Source organism: Pan paniscus, chromosome 23, assembly GCF_029289425.2.
Source record: "Pan paniscus chromosome 23, NHGRI_mPanPan1-v2.0_pri, whole genome shotgun sequence".
NCBI lineage: Eukaryota > Metazoa > Chordata > Mammalia > Primates > Hominidae > Pan > Pan paniscus.
The window spans coordinates 46,276,003-46,290,221 of record NC_085927.1 but is presented as its reverse complement, the minus strand read 5'-3'; the positions used below and the strand labels follow the sequence as shown (position 1 = coordinate 46,290,221).

The following is a 14,219-nucleotide window of genomic DNA, read 5'->3' as shown; positions in this document are numbered from 1 at the left end:
GTGATGGAGTTAGGAATCTGGAGATGGCAAGAAATTCCACCTACGGCCAGCGGCTTCAGTCCCTGCCTGAGCCCCAGCCCGCCCCTCCCGCTGGCCTGCCTGCACCTGTCAGCCTTTCCCAGCCAGCCCCACAATCACATGTGCCAATTCCTTGCAATCTATCTGTCCATCTTTATCTCTGCCTCTATATTTCCTCCAGGTTCTGTTTCTCTGGTTAAGCCCTGACTGATACAGGAGCCCAGGAGATTGGCCTCCTGGGTCTGTATTTGGGAGACCAGTCAGAATGTGGCGGAGGTGGGTAGGGGAGAGCCGGCCCAGGAATAGTCCGGGGGGTCTGGTGCCCCTCAGTTGGAGCCTGTGTTGCACCCACATCTCCAGGGCCAGGAGGCTGGTGCTGTTGACTTTGGCTGTGGGCCCAGTGGAGGTGGAGTGCAGGCCCCCACAGGCAGCTGAGCAAACAGGGGAGTGGGGGCTGGGGGAGCAGAGCTGGGGAAGGGACGGGGAGAGGAAGGAGCCGTGGGATGCAGGTGAGGACAAAGAGTGGGCATGGAGGTGCTGGGAAAGCCGGGCCAACCCTGCCAAGTCCTGCTCCTGTGTCTAGCCTGTGGCCACGCTGAGCCAGGCCCTGGGGACACCACGGAAGACATGACATAGCCCCTGCCCGCATGAAGCACACTGTCCCCGTTCCTGAGCTGCCTGGACCCCCAGTAAGTGCAGCTTCTGGCGCGTAGTAAATAGCTATGGAATGAATGATCTGAGACCAGACTCCAGCCAACAGAGGCCCTAGAAAGAGGCATTTGACAAATAAGGCCTGGGAAGAGAGAAAAGGATGACCTGGTAGAGACTTGGAGTAGGGAGTGGGATGAGAAGGGGCCTGGGCTGGGAGGACCAGCTGCCCATGCATGTCCAGGGCAGCCCCACAGCCCTGCGGAGAAGAGTTCTTTTCCGGTCTTGCCTCCATCCATCCACTCCCATGCGTGGCTAATTTTCCTTTTTAGGGACAGCTGCCCTTCCCGCTCCCCACAGAGTAATCAGAGCCAGAATCTCTGCCTGGTTTGTGAGACCCCCATCTGCCCAGACCTCGCCTGGACTGTGGTTTTAGCAAATAGTTTGGATCCTTCTAGAGCTTGGGGGAGGAAGCTTCCGCCCCTTCCTCCTTAGTGGTGTTAAGAAATGCTCAGCATTCCTGGGTTAAGAGGGCCAGGGGCCATTCTTCTCAGCACAGGGACAGACCCAGAGGAACAAAATGAAGAAGGAACCCAGCACCCGTCCCAGGCTCTCAGCTCCTTCCCGGGGGTCACCTGGGGACTGGCAAGTGAGGCCAATTCATTCAGCTCCCAGGGAAGGAGGCCTTGGGGAGCCCGAGAATGTTCAAGAGCAAGTTCCTAGGGCTTCCCGCACAGGGTTCTGAGCTCCTGTCTCAGAGCTCCCAGAGGAGCCCTGTCTGGTTCCTGCTAGTCTCCTCATCATGTCTAGTCCAGCCTGGCACCGGGGAGCACTCCATGAGGGTTTATGGATGGGATGCAGGGCGGAGAAGTAGGATGTAGGGTATCAGAAATGGCCTCCAGGAGGGTCCACATCTATGCTGTGTGTGAAGTAAACAGTGAGCCTGGGGGGTGTGCGCCGGGGCTCAGGCGCTGCTGCAGGCCGGATGTGAGGACTCCCATTTATTCCTCACACAGCCCTGTGATTGTGCTACCAGGATACCCCCATATCACAGATGAAGGGGCCAGAGCCCAGAAAGGGTAAGTAACTTGTCCAAGGACACACAGCAGATAAGTGCAGGGACCAGTATTTGGACTCCAGGGTTCCTGCTTTTTTGTTTTGTAGAGATGAGTCTCACTATGTTGCCCAGGCTGGTTTCCAACTCCTGGCCTAAAGCAATCCTCCTGCATCAGCCTCCTGAGTTGCTGGGACTAGATGCATGGCTACTGCACCCAGCCTGAAGTCCCTGCTTTTAAGTGCTAGGCACACTGCCTCTGGAGAGGGAGGAGGAGAAGTAAAGGCCTGGGTGAGGGGCAGTGAACATGAGATACTTGAGAAAAATAAGAAGGCCCGAGGGGCCAGGTATCGGTGATGACTCACGTCGGTAATACCAGCACTTTGGGAGGCTGAGGCAAGAGGATCACTTGAGCCCAGAAGTTTGGGACCAGCCAGGGCAACATAGTGAGACCCCCATCTCTACCAAAAAATAGAAAAAATTAGCGGGGCATGGTGGCACATGCCTATGGTCCAGCTACTCAGGAGGCTGAGACAGGAGGATCACTTGAGTCCGGGAGGTTGAGGCTGCAGTGAGCCATGATCATGCCACTGCACTCCAGCCTAGGTGACAGAGTGAGACCCCTTTCCAAAAACAAACAAACAAAAAACCCCAAGGCTGCGGAGCTGATGCGGTGGGTAAGGGTGGGACCCAGGACTCCACTTTCTCTGTCCTGCCCATTGGCGTTCCAGGTAGGACGTCCTTGGGAGACATGGTTTGCTACGTATAGCTACATGGAAAGACCCCAGGACTAACCAACTTGTAAAGCCCTTAGGGCAGGAAGATTTTAGGGTAACTCTTGCATCTGGCTTGGGGTCAGCACGCACTCAGGCCTGCTCTGAGATGGAGGACCACTGGCTCAGTTTACCTTTAGAATGGGCAGGGTCGGGGAGCAGCAAGGACAGGGCCAGGAGTTGGGAAGTCCTGGGCCTATCCCAGACCCTAAGCCCCCTCTGTAACAGTGAGACCCTGGGCACATCACCTAAGCACTCCGGGCCTCCAATGATAATCCCCTGTCCACCTGGCGTTTTAGTGGGTCAATATGACAGCCGCTGTTCATTCGGCACTGCTAGTGTGTTACCTCGGTGACTCATTCCAGTGACCTACTGGTCACCCCATTCAGCAGATGCTTCCTGGGAAGATGGTGAAGACAAACTGAGCCTTTATGTCCGAATGGCTCTTTACAACCTGCAAAAGGCACTTTCGGACCTAATTCAATTTGATCTTCACACAAATCCGGAAGCCAGGCAGGCATGCTTCATCGTTCCATTTAAAGTTGAAGAAACTGGCTGAGCACGGTGGCTCGTGCCTGTAATCCTGTAATCCCAGCTCTTTGGGAGGCTGAGGAAGGAGAATTGCTTGAGGCGAGGAGCAACATGGCAAGACCCTGTCTCTACAAAAAATAAAAATAGGTTAGGCACAGTGGCTCATGCCTGTAATCCCAGCACTTTGGGAGGCCGAGACGGGCGGATCACCTGAGGTCGGAAGTTCAAGACCAGCCTGACCAACATGGAGAAACCCCGTCTCTATTAAAAATACAAAATTAGCTGGGCGTGGTAGTGCATGCCTGTAATCCCAGCTACTCGGGAGGCTGAGGCAGGAGAATCACTTGAACCCGGGAGGTGAGCCAAAATCATGCCATTGCACTCCAGCCTGGGCAAGAGTGAAATTCTGTCTCAAAAAATAAAATAAATAAACTAAAATAAATAAATAAAAATAATAATTTTTTTAAAGATGAAGAAACCAAGGCAAGCAAAGAAGTGGCTTGCTCAAGATTCATTGATCATTAGGGAACAAAAAAGACCTTCAATCTGGGTTTTTTTGACTCCCTGTTCAGTACTTTTTTTACCTGCCCCCCCAAAAAAAGGATACTTTTATAAGCATCCAACACCATTCATCTTGCTGTCTTATCCCAGAATCCTGATCAGAATTCAGATAGTTTGCCGGCCGGGTGCAGTGGTTCACACCTGTAATCCCAGCACTTTGGGAGGCTGAGGCGGGTGGATCGCCTGAGGTCAGGAGTTTCAGACCAGCCTGGCCAACACGGCAAAACCCGTCTCTACTAAAAATGCAAAAATTAGCTGGGTGTGGTGGTGCATGCCTGTGATCCCAGCTACTTGGGAGGCTGAAGCAGGAGAATTGCTTGAACCGGGAGACAGAGGTTGCAGTGAACCGAGATTGCACCACTGCACTCCAGCCTGGGCAACAGACCAAGACTCCATCTAAAAAAAAAAAAAAAAAAAAAGAATTAACTAATAGTTTGCCATGAATGGAGGATTTTAAAACATGGGAAAATTTTTTTAAAAAAGAATTAAAATAGTAGTAATGACAATAGCTACCCTCACTGAGCTGTTTTTTGTTGTTGTTGTTTAGTAAAGACAAGGTTTCACCATGCTGGCCAGGCTGGTCTCGAACTCCTGACCTCAGATGATCTCAGCCTCCCAAAGTGCTGGGATTACAGGCGTGAGCCACTGCGCTCAACCTAAGAGCCCACATTTTCAGTCTCTGTGTATCCCTCTACGGCAGTCAGCATTTTGCTTTACGAACAGTATGAGGGCTCCACAAATTAATTAATTAATTTATTTATTTTATTTTATTTTATTTTATTTTTTGAGATGGAGTTTTGCTCTTGTTGCCCAGGCTGGAGTGCAATGGCGCCATCTCAGCTCACCACAACCTCTGCCTCCCCGGTTCAAGCGATTCTCCTGCCTCAGTCTCCCAAGTAGCTGGGATTACAGGCATGTGCCACCAAGCCCGGCTAATTTTGTATGTTTAGTAGAGACGGGCTTTCTCCATGTTGGTCAGGCTGGTCTCGATCTCCCAACCTCAGGTGATCCGCCTGTCTCGGCTCCAAAGTGCTGGGATTACAGGCATGAGCCACTGCTCCCGGCCCACAAATTTATTAAGTGAATTAAATAATGTGCCGCTTTTCTTTTTTTTCTTTCTTTTTTTTTTTTTTGAGAGGCAGTTTTGCTCTTGTTGCCCAGGCTGGAGTGCAATGGCGCGATCTCGGCTCACAGCAACCTCCGTATCCCGGGTTCAAGCCATTCTCCTGCCTCAGCCTCCCGAGTAGCTGGGATTACAGGCATGCACCACCACGCTTGGCTAATTTTGTATTTTTAGTAGAAATGGGGTTTCTCCATGTTAGTCAGGCTGGTCTCGAACTCCAGATCTCAGGTGATCCGCCCGTCTCAGCCTCCCAAAGTGCTGGGATTACAGGCATGAGCCACCGCCCCCGGCAATGTGTTGCTTTTCTATAGTCCTGAAGTCTCAAAGAAAACTTGCAGGTGGGAAGAGCATGGGATGTGAGGTCAGACCCGGATTTGAATTTCAGCTCCAATGCTTAATGATGGTGTGATCTTAACCTTAATCTCTTCATCTGTAATATGGGTTAACAGCCCTAAACACCGCATCTACCACCCCCACACACACCTCTGCTTGTTGGGAAGATTAAACTGAGTCAGGCCCATAAAACCTTCTTCCTTTGACAGGTGTGGTAGGCAGAAAATTGTCCAGGTTCTGGTCCCTGGAAACTGTGATTAGGTTGCATAGCAGAGGGAAATTAGGGCTGTAGGTGAAATTAAGGTTGCTGACCTTAAATAGGAAAATTTTCCTAGATTACGTGGGTGGGCACAATGTAATCATAGGGTCCTTAAATGTGGAAGAGGGAGGAAAAGAGAGGGAGACGGAGCATGGCATCTGGCTTTGATGCCAGGAGGAAGGAGATAGGAGCCAAGGAAGGTGGATGGCCCCAGAAGCTGGAAATGACCAGGAAGTGGATTCTCTCCAGAGCCTCCAGAAGGATCAAGGCCCTGCTGACTTGACTCGGGCCTGGTGAGGTTCCCGATGGACTTCTCACCTCCAGAACCATATAGAGGACGCATTTGTGTTGTTTGATGCCACCAAGTTTATGGTGTTTTTTTGTTTTTTTTTTTGGAGACGGAGTTTCACTCTTGTTTATCACCCAGGCTGGAATGCAGTGGAGTGATATCAGCTCATTGCAACCTCCGCCTCCCAGGCTTAAGCAATTCTCTTGCTTCAGCCTCCCAAGTAGCTGAGATTACAGGTGCATGCCACCACGCCCAGCTAATTTTTGTATTTTTAGTGAAGACGGGGTTTCACCATGTTGGCCACGCTGGTCTCGAACTCCCGACCTCAGGAGATCCACTCGTTATAGCAGTTTTTATAGCCACTGCAGGTCAGTCAGTGTGGGTTCCCTGTGCTTCCTCTGGCTCCTTTAACGCCTCCCTCCCTTGACTCTGTACCCCTTTATAATAAGCAGGTTGCTTACGCCTATTTTATACATGAAGAAATGTTACCAGAAAGGGGTCCTGATCCAGACCCCAAGAGAGGATTCTTGGATCTCAGGCAAGAAATAATTCAGGGTGAGTCCATAGAGTGAAGTGAAAGCAAGTTTATCAGGAAAGTAAAGAAATATAAGAATGGCTACTCCATAGACAGAGCAGCCCCAAGGGTCACTGGTTGCCCATTTTTACAGATATTTCTTGATTATACGCTAAATAAGGAGTAGATTATTCATACTCCCCTTTTTCGATCATATAGGGTGACTTCCTGACATTGCCATGGCATTTGTAAATTGTCATAGTGCTGATGGGAGTGTAGTAGTGAGGACAGCCAGAGGTCACTCTCATTGCTATCTTGGTTTTGGTGGGTTTGGGCCAGCTTCTTTGTTTGTTTGTTTGTTTGTTTGTTTGTTTGTTTGAGATGGAGTTTCACTCTTGTTGCCCAGGCTGGAGTGCAATGGTGCCATCTCGGCTCACTGCAACCTCTGCCTCCTAGGTTCAAGTGATTCTCCTGCCTCAGCCTCCTGAGTAGCCGGGATTACAGGCATGTGCCACCATGCCCGGCTAATTTTGTATTTTTAGTAGAGACAGGGTTTCTCCATGTTGGTCAGGCTGGTCTTGAACTCCTGACCTCAGGTGATTTGCCCGCCTTGACTTCCCAAAGTGCTGGGATTACAGGCGTGAGCCACCACGTCTGGCCTTGGGCCAGCTTCTTTACTGCAACCTGTTTTATCAGCAAAGTGTTTATGACCTGTATCTTGTGCTGACCTCCTATCTCATCCTGTGAGATATGTTTTAACCGTCTGGGAATGCAGCCCAGTAGGTCTCAGCCTCATTTTACCCAGCCCCTATTCAAGATGGAGTGGCTGTGGTTCCAATGCCTCTGACACAAACAGGCAGGGAGAGGTTACTCCGGATAGCCAAGGTTGCACACAGCACGGTGGAAATGCACTCGGAAGCCGGACCTCTGACTCTGACTCCTGGACACTTTCTGACACCACACCGCCCCTCCTAAGGGTCTTCAGTCCCTGTAAAAATATCTTAGGAGCCCTGCAATGTGTGGGGGTGGTTCTTTTCATCCAGGCTGGCCCGGAAGCCCTGCCTCCACAGAGACCTCTCTTGCCCCCCATCCCCCAGCTCTTTCCCTTTTGTGTCTTTCTGTCTCTCAGAAAGGGACTGTGGCCTTTGACAATCTCTCTCCCCAGGACCTGGTGGAGAAGCAGCACCCAGGAGGTGCCCCGTGAAAATGGGGTTCTCCTCCCCTGGAGCCCAGTCCCCTTCTCTCCCACTCCGGGTAAAGCCTGTCTTCAGAGCCCCTCAAATGGCGAGATTCAAAACTCTATCCCCAGCTCCAGGGAGTCTGCACAGGCTGCCTGGGTGGACAGGAGTGGGAGGGAAGCTGCGTCCCCAGTGGCCAGCTGACAGGTCAAAGGGGAAAGTGCACTTCCTGCTGGGCCTCCAGGGAGCCTCTTCTCTCTGAGAGGCCAGCTGGGTCCCTGTGTGGGAGCTCCAGGGGGAGACAGGGCAGGGAAAGAGGTGGGAGGAAAGAGGGGGAGGGAGGAAGTGGGGCAGGGAGAGGAGGAGGAGGAAGGGAAAAGGGCAGAAGGAGTTGGAAGAGCCTGGGAGAGACCAAAAAATAAATAAATAAATAAATAAATACAATGAGAGACAGAAAGGAGAGAACCAGAGACAGAAGGTAACAGAAGATGAGCGGTCAGAAGCATAGAGAAAGAGACAGGAGAAAAGGAAACAAGAGGGGGAAATTAAGTTACTGCACAGAGAAAGACGGCAAGAGTGTGGGAGGAAGAGAGAGACACAGGGAGAGTCAGAGATAGATAGAAACCCAGAGAGGAGCAGAAATGCACAGAAGCCCAGAAAACACCTGAGGCCGGTGCGGTGCCTCTCCTGTAATCCCAGCACTTTGAGAGGCCGAGGCAGGAGGATCGCTTAAGGCCAGTAGTTCAAGACCAGCCTGGGCAACAGCGTGAAATGCTGTCTCTGGGGGAAAAAAGAAGAAGAAGAAAAAGAAATTGAAAAAATCACCTGAGCTTTCTTTTTTTGTTGTTTGTTTTGTTTTGTTGAGACGGAGTCTCGTTCTGTCACCCAGGCTGGAGCACAGTGGTACGATCGCGGCTCACTGCAACCTCTGCCTCCCGGGTTTAAGCGATTCTCCTGCCTCAGCCTCCCGAGTAGCTGGGACTACAGGCTTGTGCCACCACGCCCGGCTAATTTTTTGTATTTTTAGTAGAGACGGGGTTTCACTATATTGGCCAGACTGCTCTTGAACTCCTGACCTTGCGATCTGCCCCCCTCTGCCTCCCAAAGTGCTGGGATTACAGGTGTGAGCCCCCACACCTGGCCCCACACCTGAGCTTTCTTTAACCACCTTTCTTTCCCTCTTTTTCTCTTTCTTTTTCTTTCACTCACTTTCTTTCTCTTTTTGTCTCTCTCTCTCTTTCTGTTTTTCTTTCTTCTTTTTTTATGTTAGAGTCTTCTGAAATCTTTGTTTCTCTCTTTCTTTCTCTTTCTTCCTCTCTCTCCCTCTCCTTCCTTCCTTCCTTTCTTTTCTTTTCTCTTTCTTTCTTTCTTTCTTTTCTTTGCCTTGTGAATCAATTTCTCTCTCCCTCCCTCCCTCCCTCCTTTCTTCCTTTTTTTCTTTCTTTTTTAGATAAGAGTCTTGCTCTGTCCCCCAGGCTGGAGTGCAGTGGTGTGATCATAGCTCACTGTAGCCTAGCCTCAACCTCCTGGGCTGAAGCAATTCTCCCACCTCAACTTCCTGAATAGCTGGGACCACAGGCGTGCTCCACCACACCCAGCTAATTTTATTTTTATTTATTTATTTTTTTGTAGAGACAGGGTCTCGCCATGTTGCCCAGGCTGGTATCAAACTCCTGGGTTGAAGGGATCCTGCTGCTTTGGCCTCCCAATGCGCTGAGTTTACAGGCGTGAACCACTGCACATGGCCAAAAAGAAAGTTTTTAAACAGTGCCTCAAATCTTATTGGAGTGGCACAATTCACATGCAAGATGCTAAGGAACAACAAGCAGAGGATAAAACCAAATGGTAGGAGGAGAGAGTGCTGGAGCAGGGAGGAGCCACGTGGTGTTCAGGGCAGGCATCCCTGAGAAGGGGTGTTACTGAATTACATCCGTAAACTTAAGTGTATTAATCAGGACTTTATCTTTTGCAAATGATGGAAACTTGACTCAGTTGGCTTAAAGAAACTGAAATTTAAGCCGGGCACGATGACTCACGCCTGTATCCCAGCACTTTGGGAGGCTGAGGCGGGTGGATCACCTGAGGTCAGGAGTTCAAGACCAGCCTGGCCAACATGGAGAAACCTCGTCTCTACTAAAAATACAAAAATTAGCCAGGGATGGTGTCGGGAGCCTGTAATCCCAGCTACTGGGGAGGCTGAGGCAGGAGAATCACTTGAACCCAGGAGGCGGAGGTTGCGGTGAGCCAAGATCGTGTCACTGCACTCCAGCCTGGGCAACAAGAGTGAAACTCCATCTCAAAAAAAAAAAAAAAAAAAAAACCCCATCTGTTCATCTGTTATTTGTGATTTTCCTCAGTACCCAGCCCAGCTCCTGCACATAGTAGGCCCTCAGCGATAGTTGGTTGGATTGAATTGTCAAACTGGATGACATATCCACTCTGTCATTCATTCCCTCATTCATTCATTCAACAAGCAATGACTGAGCTCCTGCCATTCATCAGGCCCTGTGCCAGGCTCTGGGACACAATGTGGAATAAGGACACGGCTTTGCCCCCCAGAAGCCTCTGGAATAATAACTTGCAGCTGAATTGCACGATTGTTTATGGTTTGTGGTTCATGAAGCTCTTTCACATAGCCTGTCCCATGATCTTGGTGTGTGGATGTTGTTGAAGAAATTCAGGAGGAAATTCTGAAGAAGTTCAGGATAAAGACTCTTGGGTGAGGCCATGCCGTAAGTCAGCAGCTGGACTCCCTTCCCAGTGCCCACTCCCTAGGAACAGGCTGCCCACTGTGCATCGGGCCCGAATCGCAGGACACTGCATGGAGCTCCTTCCCTCGTCCGGCTCAGAGTTTGGAAGGTGTCCTGCAGTGGCCCTGGCAGAGCTGGGATGTCATCCTTGGAGGAGTTGCTTGGGGCCGTGGGCCTGGGAAAGGCCTGACGTGTATCCTCTGCCTCCACCACAGGCCTGATAAGAAAGTGACCACAATCCCTTTTGGGCTACTTTCTTGGTCAAAAGAGGAACATAGTCTTGGGTGAAAAGGGAAGATATGGAGAGAACTGCCACTGAGCAACTTGGTCACCATGGAGGATGGGACAGAGCACTGTCAAGTCAGGGTCCCACCACCGGGTGTCTCAGCTCATGAGCTTCCCTCTCTAGTTGGGCTTTTCTATTTAGTCCCTCCCTTCCCCACCCCACTCGCCCAACCTAACCACGTTTTAGTCAATCCTTTCCTTGTTAAAGTGTCCTATTGAGGCCAGGCACTGTGGCTCACGGCTGTAATCCCAGCACTTTGGGAGGCCGAGGCGGGTGGATCACCTGAGGTCAGGAGATCAAGACCAGCCATGACCAACATGGTGAAACCTTGTCTCTACTAAAAATACAAAATTAGCTGGGTGTGCTGGCACATGCCTGTAATCCCACCTACTTGGGAGACTGAGGCAGGAGAATTGCCTGACTCCGGGAGGTGGAGGTTGCAGTGAGCCAAGATCGCAGCATTGCACTTCAGCCTGGGCAACAAGAGCAAAACTCCATCTCAATAAATAAATAAATAAATAAATAAATAAAAATAAACAAATAAATAATAAAGTAATCTATTGCTCAAGGCCCATGTGCAGGCCCACCTCTGGGGAAGGCCCCTGCACAGCTCAGCCCTCACTGACCCGCCTTGCACAGCTCAGCCCTCACTGACCCGCCTGCCTCCTGGGACCATAGCTGGTACTTGTTTTGCATTTGGGAATCCTAACTTGGTTTGAAGCAGAAGCAGATCAGAGACAAAAATTTGAGTACATGTGGTTGATTTGGACTGTGATCCCAAGCAACTTAGGTAAGGGAGTGGGAGAGTGAGACAGAGAAGGGAAGCAGGAGCTATCTACCAAGTGAACAGGACCTTCCAGTTATTTGCCCAAGCGTTGAGGGAGCACAGGCGAAGTTGAGAGCTGCTCCCAAAGGGCATTACGTCCTCAGCACTTGCAGCCTCCTGAGCTCGAGTCGAGCCCTTCAGCAAAGTGTCACAGGTGCTGGCAGATGTAAGTCCCACCGGGGTTCAAAATATTGGAGTCCTAACAGTGCTGGCTTCTAGCGTAAGATTTTTTTTTTGCACAAAGGGTTTCACTGTGAAACATACATGTTTGAAAACCTATGTTGTAAGGCAACAACACCCATTTCGCAGATGTGCTGGTAGAATCCTAGAGGTGACAAGGGATTTGCCTCAGGCTTGCCAGCAAGTTAAGAAAAGCATCAAGAGTAGAAGCCAGAAACTAGGTCTGCAGTCTGGGTGTCCAGCACTTTTTTATTTTTTATTATTTATTTATCTATTTATTTTTTGAGACAGAGTTTTGCTCTTGTTGCCCAGGCTGGAGTGCAGTGGCACGATCTCGGCTCGCTGCAACCTCCGCCTCCCAGATTCAAGCGATTCTCCTACCTCAGCCTCTCAAGTAGCTGGGATTACAGGCATGAGCCACCACGCCTGGCTAATTTTGTATTTTTAGAAGAGAAGGGGTTTCTGCATGTTGGTCAGGCTGGTCTTGAACTCCCAGCCTCAGGTGATCCGCCCACCTTGGCCTCCCAAAGTGCTGGGATTACAGGCGTGAGCCACTGCGCCCGGCCTATTTTTATTTTATTTTTATTTTTTTCAGCCTTGCTGAGGTTCTCTGCAAAGTGCTTTTTGGAGGAAAAAAAATTATTATTATTATTATTATTATTATTTTTTTTTTTTTTTTTTTTTAGATGGAATCTCGCTCTGTCGCCCAGGCTGGAGTGCAGTGGCACGATCTCAGCTCACTGCAAACTCCGCCTCCTGGGTTCACACCATTCTCCTGCCTCAGCCTCCCGAGTAGCTGGGACTACAGGCACCTGCCACCACGCCCAGCTAATTTTTTGTATTTTTAGTAGAGACGCGGTTTCATTGTGTTAGCCAGGATGGTCGCGATCTCCTGACCTTGTGATCCGCCTGCCTTGGCCTCCCAAAGTGCTGGGATTACAGGCGTGAGCCACTGCGCCTGGCCCCTGGCTGATGCCCTCAAGAGCATCAACAATGCCAAAAAGAGAGGCAAACGCCAGGTGCTTATTAGGCCATGCTCCAAAGTCATCGTCCGATTTCTCACTGTGATGATAAAGCATGATTACACTGGCGAATTTGAAATCATTGATGGTCACAGAGCTGGGAAAATTGTTGTGACTGTCACAGGCAGGCTAAACAAGTGTGGAGTGATCAGCCCCAGATTTGATGTGCAACTCAAAGATCTAGAAAAATGGCAGAATAATCTGCTTCCATCCCGCCAGTTTGGTTTCATTGTTCTGACAACCTCAGCTGGCATCATGGACCATGAAGAAGCAAGACAAAACCACACAGGAGGGAAAATCCTGCGATTCTTTTTCTAGGGATGTAATACACATATTTACAAATAAAATGCCTCATGGAAAAAAAATCTGTAGAGATAGGGTCTCATTATGTTTCTCAGGCTGGTCTCAAAATCCTGGTCTCAAGCAATCCTCCCACCTTGGCCTCCCAAAGCCCTGGCATTAGAGGCATGAGCCACCATGCCCAGCACTAAGCATTTCTCACAAACAACTTAAAGTCCTAGGAGGCAGGCACTATTATTTTCCCCACTTTACACATGAGGAAACTGAGGCTTCCAGCAGAAAATCGTCTTTCAGACACTTGACAGTTAGTGGTTCTGTGTAAGTCCCAACAGGAGATTTTGGTTAGAAGAATTCAAAGGTACATGGCTTCTGTTTTATCTCAAATTAAAAAATAATAACAGGCTGGGTGTGGTGGCTCATGCCTATAATTCCAGCACTTTGGGAGGCCGAGGCGGGTGGATCCCTTGAGGCCAGGAGCTTGAGACCTGCCTGGCCAACATGCTGAAACCCCGTCTCTGCTAAAAATACAAAAATTAGCCAGGTATGGTAGCTCACTCCTGTAATCCCAGCTACTCAGGAAGCTGAGGCAGGAGAATAGCTTGAACTCAGGAGGTGGAAGTTGCAGTGAACCAAGTTCTCACCACTGCACTATAGCCTGGGCAACAGAGCAAGACTCTCTCCAAATAAATAAATAAAAATAAAAATAATAACAACACGTGAGAAAGGTCTGTTCAGTCCAAACGCCCAGCAACAGCTGTTCTGTTCTCCTTTGTACTCATTCTAGTCTGTCTGGAGGATTCTGCCTGGTGGCTCCTGTCAGAGTCTTCCCTGATCTCAGCAGAGCCCATGTTTTCTAGAAGAACACAGACACCAGTCTCTGTAACCAAACGACTTTTCTTTGGCTTCTGGGAATGTCCACCCCTTCATGTTTCCTCAGCTGCTCCTGGGAGTCCCTAGAGAAATTCCTCCGGCCAGAGGCTTTGTGAGACTTTAGTGGAACAGCTATTCCTATGTTTGCTCAGTCACAGTGGCATCCCATCTTCCAGAAGTCAAACTCCAGCTCGAGAGGGCTGCTCACAAGAGTAACTCACTCATGGCTTTTTTTTTTTTTTGAGACGGAGTATCGCTCTGTTGCCCAGGCTGGAGTGCAATGGCGCTATCTCAGCTCACTGCAACCTCTGCCTCCCGGGTTCAAGCAATTCTCCTGCCCCAGACTCTCGAGTAGCTGGGATTATAGGCACCCACCACCACACCAGGCTAATTTCTTTTTTTTTTTTGAGGCGGAGTCTCATTCTATCTCCCTGGCTGGAGTGCAGTGGTGCGATCTCAGCTCAGCCTCCCGACTGGCTGGGACTACAGGCACCCGCCACCACGCCCAGCTAATTTTTTGTATTTTTAGTAGAGATGGGGTTTCACCATCTTGGCCAGGCTAGTCTCAAACTCCTGACCTCAGGTGATCCACCTGCCTCAGCCTCCCAAAGTGCTGGGATTATAGGCGTGAGCCACCGCACCTGGCCTGCTGGTCTCTGTTTAAAAAGTGAAAGAAAATAAAAGAAAGAAATTAGGCTGGGCAC

At 49.9% G+C, this 14,219-nt stretch overlaps 1 protein-coding gene across 1 annotated transcript; it reads left to right on the top strand.

Annotated features, from left to right (window-relative positions):
- Positions 1-665: 665 nt before the first annotated feature.
- LOC129395065 (small ribosomal subunit protein uS8-like) lies at positions 666-12,795 on the top strand. Its single transcript, XM_055105639.2, has 3 exons — positions 666-707; positions 7,233-7,296; positions 12,227-12,795. Exons 1-3 carry the CDS (start codon positions 666-668, stop codon positions 12,661-12,663), a joined length of 543 nt encoding a protein of 180 aa, XP_054961614.1. The 3' UTR covers positions 12,664-12,795.
- Positions 12,796-14,219: the final 1,424 nt, after the last annotated feature.

Excerpts from the sequence above, each read along its gene's own strand:
- LOC129395065 (XM_055105639.2), top strand. The coding sequence starts at position 666 with ATGAAGCACACTGTCCCCGTTCCTGAGCTGCCTGGACCCCCA. Across the intron at positions 708-7,232 it reads CTGAGCTGCCTGGACCCCCA|AAAGGGACTGTGGCCTTTGA; the intron begins GTAAGTGCAGCT and ends TCTGTCTCTCAG. Across the intron at positions 7,297-12,226 it reads GGAGAAGCAGCACCCAGGAG|ATCCGCCTGCCTTGGCCTCC; the intron begins GTGCCCCGTGAA and ends CCTGACCTTGTG.